The sequence below is a fragment of the Nicotiana tomentosiformis genome, chromosome 2 (genome assembly GCF_000390325.3).
Source record: "Nicotiana tomentosiformis chromosome 2, ASM39032v3, whole genome shotgun sequence".
In the NCBI taxonomy this organism is placed as follows: domain Eukaryota; kingdom Viridiplantae; phylum Streptophyta; class Magnoliopsida; order Solanales; family Solanaceae; genus Nicotiana; species Nicotiana tomentosiformis.
In genome coordinates this window covers 76,921,531-76,932,155 of record NC_090813.1, presented here as the reverse complement: position 1 = coordinate 76,932,155, position 10,625 = coordinate 76,921,531, and the positions used below count along the sequence as shown (strand labels likewise).

Below are 10,625 nucleotides of genomic sequence, written 5' to 3'. Positions count from 1 at the left end.
ACGGATATCCTTGATCGGTCGAGGATCATGGCATGAATCTCGGAACGCACCAAATCAGAAGCGGATAACTAGCTGTTTATACGGTTTCCTTATGTAATGAGAGACATACCATAATTAGGTTTCCTCTACTATATAACGAGGAGGTCCAATCATTTCTAGGGATCATTATTCACTGATAAGAATATAACATACGCTATACGTTGTTTTCTTTGTTCATCACTATTCATCGTTGTTTGTTCTATCATATACTATTCTTATTAATTAACCTCGAGGCTACTTCGAATCGAGGTCGAGGCATCGCTTGCAGACCGGTTTGTTTTATTTTATTGTTCAAGTTATCTATTTAATTCGTTGTTCATCAATTGGTGCTGGTCTAAATCATATATTCTTAAAATCACAATACAAGTTTAATTATTATTTAATTTTTAGGGTACACAAGCAAATATCTCTGTATGATGTTCACTTATTGTAGATCATATTAATGTATCATGTGCACCGCAAGGACAATGGTCTCCTTTTTTTTTTGTTGGTTGCTTTATGTTAAGTTCTGAGGCACCGTGAAAGTTCCATTTTCTATTATTGACTTCGAGTTTTAATTGATGGCAACAATAATAATAATTATATCTCAAATTTCAGAATTTCAATCGGTCACACCACTTTAAAAAAAACATTATATTATTATTACTTAATTATCGACATCACTAATGGCAAAGAACCAAAAATAAGGACCAACTATCTGTTAATTTTATCGAAAAATGGAAAAACATATTTTAGTTAAGGGATCTTTACACAGTCGGACTTCTGTTGCCAAACATTCATAAGGCTTAACCAGATTTCGGCCTGCCAATGATAAACGTAGCATATGCCCAATTGCCCACTTCGTTTGAGTAGAAACTGATGTGCTGGGCCTAAAAGTGGTCGTTTGGTTCTTGAATAACGAGCTAATTCTCAAATTTTTGTATCTTCTCTTTTATTTTTCAGTGCTACCCCGTTACACGTTGGAATTTGAAGTTGCCCAAAGTTCTTCATTTTCGAATATTATATGTACAGTTTGCCTTCTTTGGAATTATAATCTGATTAGTCAACGTTTTATTCAACCGGGTTCTATAATTAGAATCTACGTCTTCAAAATAATTTTGTAAGAAAATATTCTTCCAGTATTTACAAACCTAAATTTTTTAAATCAGTAATCTAGCAATCATTCGTCAAAATAATTAAAATCAGTTTCAATAGGCTCTAGGAGTATTAAGCTCAAATCGACTTTTGGGTCGAATCTTAGAGTGAATTTCCCACTGACTTGATTAAAGTTAAGGGGAACGGGGGGGGGGGGGGGGGGAGGAGCCATGTTATGAAGTTATTCGTCTTTAATGTCAAACATTGATGTGGGATAAATATACATAGTATTATATTTGGCCGTTAGATCTCATTGAGATGCTTTTGGAACTATTCCATCATTTAATACAAATGATTAGTTCCTAGATCTCCATCCTAGCTAGTGCTCCAAAATTATCGGATTTAATTATGATAGGAATACAATAGTATTTCAATTTATGTTAACCTATTTTTTTTAGTCTATACAAAAAAGAATGACCACTTCTCTTATTTTGAAATAATTTTCACACAATATATATGTGCATCATTTTACACAACAAGTTCAAAAGTATTATTATCTTTTTTCTTAAAATTCGTGGTCAATCAAATAAGTGAAACGGTGGGAGTATTAAACTGTAATCTGAAAAAGGCTAAGCCATAATACTCATCATTATTACTTGTGCCAAGGGCCACTGTTTGCATCAAGTGTTGGGTCGTTTCGGTGTTTCTAATGGCTTAGAACTCATTCATTTATGTATTTATATATGTTGCGGCTTTTGAGTTTGTAAATATATAAGAGTGCCACAGATTTATTCTTGCACCTAAGCAATAGAGTAACAAATAATTTTATAAGTGATGAGAGTGGAACTAATTTGACTATTATTTACTCACTTTATATTTTATCAACTTTCTTGAACTTACTAATTATTGGGGTAAATTCGGTGCGGGTAATAATTGTACAATACAATTAGGAATTAGGAAACACAACACAGTACTTACCGTCAATTTTTTCCCTTCCAGATTTAGAGAAGCAACTTTAGAAATATCACTGGAAATTCTGGTATCGTAGACTCTTAAAAAAAAAGGGTTTTGTTTAATATGCTCTTTCATGCAAAATAACTTGGATTATCAAATCGTAGATTAATTTCTTACATGCTATTCCTTCCATCTCAAAATAAGTAATAATACTATTTTATGACATTTTAAAATGCTTGAAAATATTCGCTGATTGTATAACTTAGTATTATTCTCAAATTAACTCATTAATTGATCATACTAACTATAATGTATTTCTACCTAATTAATAAAGATGATATAAGATTACACCATTCTCACCAAGATAATTAATCATGTCATAATGTACTTCAACCTAATGTAACTTAGCCTGACTAGTAAAGAAAAAAAGGAGAATTTTCTCCTTATTCCAGAGATAGCACTTCTATTATTATTTCAGTCTTTAACTCCCAAAAACTTGCTGCCATAGCTTCTGGCATTTAGTCTCAACTATTGCCAGACAAAAAGGACCCTTGATATAAACATGTCTTCATATCATTATCAATTTCGATCATTTACTTTTGAAATTTGCAAATACCAGCTATTATGTAGCAAAAAGTTGAATTGTGCAAAAAATTTACTTTAATTTACAATTATTATTATTTTTGAGTTGGGGCTGGGGACAATTAAAAATAAAGTGTGCGTAACATTAGTAGTTAAGAATTGAACTGTAACTCTAATCTCCGTTTTCTTCTGTCAATCCAGGGCGTAAGCCGCCAATTCTACCCCTAATGGCCAGTAATTATAAATTTATGCAACATTTGCAGAACAAGTACTTTCTTACAATTGTTTTATATTGATTCTTCTATGAAATAATTATTTTATGATATAGTAATTAATTGTAATTATCAGAGAGAATATATAGGAAAACAATGGTTGATTAATTTGTGGATGAGTAATCGTGTAACTTGGGGATACACGTGTTAATATTACTTTGGTTGAGTCTGCTCCTATAAGTCTGACTAGAATCTAGACAGGCATTGGAATCCTTAAAAAATGAGAAGCTTATATGATGGCTTTAGTTATTAAAGTCTATTCATTGGCGCCAAAAGAATCCCAGACAAAGACTAGCAAAAAGGGCATTTAAATTATATACTAGTATAAGTATCCGCGCGCGGAACAATTCAAAGGAAAAAAGAGCGAAGAGAGATAATAGAATCATCTGTATATTGCAAATTAAATTTATCGAATTTAAAAGAATTAAAATAAAAAAAATAAATAGATGAATTTTTGGGGCCAATATTTGGACCCAAGTATTATTCAAGACCAAATGAATGTATTGTTCTAAGGAATTTGAAGCTAACTTAGAAGTATGGTGCTCTCCAAGACCTATAAACAACAACAAAAAAAATTAAACATCAAGTTTTGAGTAAAATATATAAGGAAAGAAGTCACATAGAATAATAGTTAATTATTCATCTTCTTTGTGTTCACTGATAAAAGGAAGCAACTTGATAGATAGATAAAGACTGTAACTTAACCGGTCACAACCTTCTCTACTTCAATCCTTTTGCTGATATTTATATAGAAAATATATGTTGAACAATTTAAGATATTAAATTTTCAGTATAAAATTTATAAAAACTGTAAGATCTAAAGCAAAAAATCAGTTTAACACAAAGAAAATCACAACCATGTTTTTCAATTAACATTTAACGGTAAACAAAATAAAAAAGATCCAACTCATTCGAGATTCAACAAAGCGTAAAAAAGAAGAAGAATAAAAATGAAAAACAAAATAGTCTTAGAATGAAAACTATATTCTGCAACGGATTAAGAAAGAGATTCTGAACTTGAGTACATATGAGCAGGCAGTAGATTAATAAATAATATTCCACATTTGCCTAAACTTTTCGCTGATAGAGATGCAATTAGAAGTAGGTTCAATTTATATATTAGCAGAATATAAAATTCGGTACAAATCATGCCAACACAGATGTATAGAATATTGTTACATCACAACACTTGGCATTTTTAGTTAAAATAGAAATGCAGTATTCAACAACAACAACAATAACATTGAACAAAACAATATTTTTCTTTGTTGCACGCATATCAGCTACTGATCTATTATGCTCAGTTTCATCAAATAGTCTTCTCACAAGACGACCATTAATCAATATGTACACTTAAAAAAGTAAAATATAATTCCAAGTACAACTATAATGCAAAGCATGCTATGAAGAGCTAAAACGAAAAAGCTATAAGAATTCCAATATAACCTATGAAAATATTCAAGTTTGGTCTTGAATATTTGAGATATTTGAAATTAGGATATAAGCCAAAAAATGTGCGTTCGGTTGAACACATGAGCAAAATTCTAAGTCCACTTCATGTTAGAATTCTTTCTTGCAACACAAATTATCTTTACAATTAACGGTCCAAATATTGGTATTGATATCAAAGTTGAATACTCCTAATAGATAATTAACTTGATGAAATAAATTTTATCACCTGAATTCTTCAAACCATGAATTTTGAAACCTGAATATGAAGTTGAAATCAAGGCCTTTAAGAGTGGTTGTTGGATCAATTGATTATTCTGGATTATCTGTTATTCCGCCAAAAGTTGATCCTTTCAAGCCGAACCGTCTATAAATAGTGTAATTGGTGTAGAAAAGATTTCCAATGATCATGAACCGGGCCTAGACCATTGAACAGATTGGAAGTTTTTGTGGTGAATAATTCTTAGCAACTAAATAACTTAATTTGTGTACTTCTCAATATATTAGTATGTGAATACCTTCTTTTGAGTTGGTCCATTTAGCTTCAAGAAATGCAGGCCATAGTACTTGGTCACAAGGGTATTCTCACAGTAACGAAAATGATTGTAATAACGTTTGAGCATTCTTATAAGTACCTAATGACCATCCATTGACAGGAAAAATCATAAGAAATCATGTGATTTTTAGAATGAAGAAATAATGATTCTCGGATCATGTGTATGTGAAAGAAGAAAATTGTCACAAATATATATAAAGAGTTGAACCAATTAACTCTAAATTCTAAAGTCGCTACTGATGGCAAGTACCCCAACTTTGAACTGTATTTCGTTGCAATTAAGCACATATATTATGAAGAAAGTTAGATATCTCGCCTTTATTTTTGCCTTTTTCATTGTCTTGATCATGTATGTCATCGTCAAGTAGAAGAAGAAGCTTCCACTTTTTCCAAGGAGATTATCCCTATGAGAGAGCCACAAATAGACAATGTATAATCTATTGCATCCACCTTAAATAACATTCTTAAAGCCCTAGACAATATATTGGTCGAAAATACTTAAATTTTTGTCTTTTTTACACACAAAGCCTCCTAACTCTAGTAGCAAATTGGTGTGTGTATTGTAGTTCAAAAAGAATTTGGGCATTATGTTAGAGTGTGGCCAATAAAAATATTTCTTATTGTAACGATATAAAGAAGATGCATCCAGTTGCATACATATAGAACAGATTGTGCAACTTGCTATGTTTATGACCTTATAGATTTGTACAGGTAGTCATAAAGTCATCTTTTGATAAAGGTTGTAAAAAGGGAAGAGTTGTAGAGGCTGAATGTCTCTTTGGTAGGTATCAAACCTAAAATTATAGCATCATCAAAGAGCTTTTCACTGTCTTTATTTTGTTTTCCCTACAGGAAGAAGCAATTTGTGTGGTGTATATATGCATATCGGGGTTGATACATGCTTTGACCATCTTACTAAAAAGGGCAAAAGCTTGCGTGTTATCTGCTAGGTTGTAGCTCTGAGATATGAGAATGGTGTAAGTCAATAAATTTGGAGAGATACCACTTTGCGTACCTTTCTTTATCATCTTATAAGCCTCTGCAATCCTTCCGTATGACCATAAAGTCTATTTTTATCCACACAATTATCGAATATTAATTTTATATACTTCATCTATGAATACATTATTCAAAATGATCAACACTATATTTTTCACTTTTAATTAAACATCTCATTGTTAAGTGATAATAAGCAAAGTGATAAATATTATATACTAAAGTGGTTTTGAGGGAATGTCTAAGAACCACGTGGGATATAAAAGTTAAAACTGAAAATGTAAAGAGCCGATCAAAAGCGTTATAATTTTTTCATGAGAACAATATGAGTTAACATAAAAATTGACAATTGCCAATCACTAATTCAAATAAATCTTAAATTGTTGCATAAAAGCTCAAACCTATTCAAACATTTTGTAGACCATGACGATTAATAATTTTTTACTTGGCAATGGTTCAACCAAATTTGACAAAGAGTATACCTTAAATGTGAGAATGATACCGGTACTCACTCCATTCCAAAGAAGAGGCCAATTAATCAACATTTGATTGCCATAAGGCAGTTTACTTTTTATTGTGGTAGAAAAAGGATTTCTAACGTACCTACAAAATGATATATTTTTTTCTCGTGAAGGCGCATTAAACTATCAAGGATGGTCTAAAGTGCAAAGAGAAGTGAAGAGATTTGCCTAAATTATATGAATATGCACAGGCTATGGACTTTTTAGAATAGCGATGAAACAATATCTTGCAAAAGACAAAGAACATCTCTGCGAAAGTATGTATCCAAATTCACCAAATGTAAGCATAATAATACACTATACATTCTCTACGGTAAAATGGTGAGTGTAGTATATAACTTTGATTTTTCTAAAGCGACAAAAATAGCTTGTGAGGATTTTGAGATCGAATATCGAAGAGAATTATACTTAATTATCTGTTATAAAAATTTAAGAATTGTTCATGAATTACAAATGATACACTCACCTCCTGTAGTCAACAATTATTGATTGGAATGCACTGAAGGGAGAAAGAATAGAACATAGACCACATAACATATATTTAAATTGGGAAGTTGGAAACTGATGTCAAAAAGATGTGAAATCATCCTAATGATAACCCGTACCGTTGCAAAAGGGTTGGTGGGTTAGGAGTTGAGATCGTGGTGCGAGATTGTGGGATGCATAACGTCATAACTTTTCAATTTAAGCATGTGCTTGCAATGCGGTAAAGCCGTTGCAAATGGCGGTTTTCGTAAAAGATGCATTCTGTTTTATTTTGAGGTTTCTAATTCTAATCCTTTAACAGAATCCCACCATTGGAGGATTTTTTTCTTCTTGATTTGCCTTATGTAGTCCATTGTAAGGGTTTAGAGAGAGAATTTGGGGGTGTTGGAGGAGGCTAGATTTGTACCGTGAAGAAGAAAAAGGGATTTTGTTAATTGCGTTTGTCCTTAATTATAGTTCCTTCCAGGCGCTTAACACCACCTAAAGGATTGGTTACTATTTTTAAATTCTAATATCAAATAAAGTATGTAACTAATATTTACCTAGATCAACTAATTTTGTCCTAAAAATAACACATGTCAATTTCTCCACACGATATTTGGCAAATTCTCATGGCAACTTCTTTCCTTTTAATAATAGATAGATTTCACAATAACTTATTGAAAAAATCGAACAGAAAATGAAAAATTGTAATAAAATAAATATTAAATGATTGATTTTACTTTAACTTAGATCAATCAAGACGTAAAGCTTTGGAGTTTGATTGAATATCTTATTAAGTTGCATTCAAATATCACTGACCGGAATTTCTCAATATTGAGAGTGATTCCAAAAAAATGTTTTTAACTTTGTAACGAAGAAAGAAAACTTTGTTAATGTAGAATAGAGTTAAAGATGCAGAAGATGAGATTTGTTATATTTATTTACCGTGTAGTTTCTCACAGAAACAAAACTGCTTACATATGTACCCACGTGATGTGTATCATGATATGAATCAACATAATGTAGTACGAGTTAATTGAATTTGGTATGTTTTTATTAGATGAGATCAGATCTAAGACGTGAATCCACCTATCCAAGCCAAAATTTAATATTCAAAAATTTAAGTCCCCTTTGTCATATTGTTTTATGAAAATCACGGGAAAAGAAATTTTCTTCTTGTCAGGTTTAATGATTGTGAGAAGAAAGCAACGTAACATGAAAATCACGGGAAAGGAAATTAATTTGTGGGAGTGCTTTGTTTTTTACTTCCTATACAGTTACTCCTATAATACAAATTAATCAAAACAATAAGTTTTATTATTTTGTTTGAAGCTAATAAAATAAAATAAATTACATAATTCGATGTAATTGGTTTGGGCTCCAAATAAACTGCTATATCCAAAATAAGTTGTCAAAATTATTAATTTTTGGCCTATATATGTCAAGACACATTACACTAGTTTCACATTGCACATGTAATGTTCCCTGGTTATACATGTGATAAGTGGATGGACAAAGAACTACAAGCTCCTACTCTTTCGGTTATTGCAGCACTAATCATAAGACACATTTCATGGAACAACAATCAATTATTCTCAAAATGAAATTAGTAAAATAAAAGTACTTATGTGTAACTTTTTATGCATTAAATCGATAAATACATGAATAATGATATCTATCATAAGTATTATATGTACTTTTATCACTTAATAATGAATGTGTTTAGTAAAACATCAGAACATGATACAGCAATTTCTTCTAACTCACAACTTCTTTGTCTTCTTCTCCTTGTTCTATTTTCCACCTTCTATTTTTCTACTTTTTTCCCCCTTTGGAACTTAAAGTGAAGTCACACTGAGTTCATAGGGTCTCTTATCATTTTCTTTTTCTATTTTTTTTTCCATTTATCTGTTGGAGGTATAGTGAGGATATCTAGAAATTTCTTCCCTCTAAGTTGCCACATTCCATATCATCTGACGTCACCGGAGGAACAAAAATTTGCCATATTCCATAACCAAGATTTTTATTTACTCCATTTATTTATTTCCCGCACTTCTGCTTGATAATTAAAAACTTGTGGATGTAAAACTACCTTTTTAAGCTACTAACTTTATTTGGGCCATAATTTTGTTATAATTTTTGAATGACTCCTACTCAATTTTACGTGACATTATTTGACCAATTTAGTAGTTAAAATTCCATTTTTTTTTATAATTTGACTTGTATACTACATAAGAGTAAAAAATGAAAAGAGTCATTTATTAATAATCAGATAGTGATAGCATCATATTAAAATCTACAAATTTTACTCATAGGATCATTTTTTTAATCAATAAACATGAAGATGAAGGTAGGAGTATTATTTTTCGACCTAAGTTTTTTTATTCGCTTATGTAGTATTTATATTTGGGGCCACCTCCACCTGCTATATTAAAGGAAACCATTTCTTCCTCCAGATGAATTCTCACTTCATTGACTCACTACTCTCCGTCTCCCCTCTTTCTCTTTAACCCCAGATTCCAACCACATTTTCCCATTCACAAGCTCTCTTCCTTTAAAACTACCATACCAAAACTTTCCTCATTGTTTCCGCATAGCAACTGTCAAACAATGAAGTAACAAAGTCTCTAATTTATCCATTACAGGTTTTATTTTAGCTACCAAAAATGGGTTGTTGTGTTAGCAGTGACAACCACAACAAAGTACCTCCCACTATATCCAATTCTTCACAACAGAGCGAAGAAGAGACAGTCAAAGAAGTGCTTTCTGAAACTCCAACTATACCCAAGAAATCCTCTCCCATCTCATATTTTCCCAATACTATGGAACAAAAACCCCATAAAGATCACATTTTGAAGAAACCTATCATTCCTAATTTCAACCACCACTCTCGTCATGATCATGATCTCTCGGAAGAAGTATCCGAGATCTGCAGCACCACTCTCAGCGATACCATTTCAACTACAACAACACTGACAGATAAACGATATACAACTGAAGATGACGTCACTGAAGTCCGGCAGATGTCGCCGGCCAAGTACCGGAACGGTTCTTTTCAGGGAGAGTTGAGAAGAAATGTTGGGAGCTCGCCTGCAAGAAGATCCGACCCGTCTCCAGGTCGGGTCAGATCCGGAAAAGATTCTCGGGGTCCGAGGAAGGATAACGGGGAATGTTCTGGTAGGAGATCGAGGTCACCAGCGATGAGGACGGAGAATGGAGGATTCGGGTCGGGTATAGGGAGGAGCCCGTCGGTGAGAAAAACGGGTAAGTCGCCGGGAAGAGTGAGATCCGAACTGGGTGATCGGATCCGGAAGATGGAGGAAAGAGATGGGGATGGAGAAAACAAGTGGCCACCGACAAGTGAAAATGAATCACTTGAAAATCCACTTGTGTCCTTGGAATGTTTTATTTTTCTGTAAAAATAATTAATAACGTTGGTAGCTTAATGATGTAATCTTTGGTAAAAAGTTGCTACTATAATGTTAGATTTTGACATTTACTTGATGTTGTCTCTCTATCTCTCCATTTTACTATGTCGAAACAGAATAGAAACTCGGAGATCAATTTTATTATTAATTGCTTCAAGTAACTTCCTCTTGACCAATAGTATCTTAAAAGAATCTGTCTAGCCAAAAGATAAGAATGGGTTTGTTAAAAGAATCCGTCTTTTACTTTTCTTTTACAAAAAAGTCAGTTCTTGCAGAGAATAGAAAA

The 10,625-nt window shown here is 32.2% G+C and overlaps 1 protein-coding gene and 1 long non-coding RNA gene across 4 annotated transcripts; one reads left to right on the top strand and one right to left on the bottom strand.

Annotated features, from left to right (window-relative positions):
• Positions 1–3,329: 3,329 nt before the first annotated feature.
• LOC117276413 (uncharacterized) lies at positions 3,330–7,328 on the bottom strand. 3 transcript variants are annotated; one of them, XR_011414000.1, is made up of 5 exons: positions 6,910–7,328; positions 6,405–6,525; positions 4,889–5,330; positions 4,600–4,790; positions 3,330–3,474 (listed from the first exon to the last, which is right to left on the bottom strand). It is a non-coding gene; the product is annotated as an uncharacterized lncRNA (long non-coding RNA). The 3 variants fall into 3 exon arrangements; XR_004506672.2 differs by having other exon boundaries at positions 6,405–7,328; XR_011414001.1 differs by lacking the exon at positions 6,405–6,525.
• Positions 7,329–9,577: 2,249 nt separating this feature from the next.
• On the top strand, positions 9,578–10,330 carry LOC104094778 (uncharacterized). Its single transcript, XM_009600773.4, has one exon. The coding sequence runs from the start codon at positions 9,578–9,580 to the stop codon at positions 10,328–10,330; it is 753 nt and encodes a 250-aa protein (XP_009599068.1).
• The last annotated feature ends 295 nt before the right edge of the window (positions 10,331–10,625 follow it).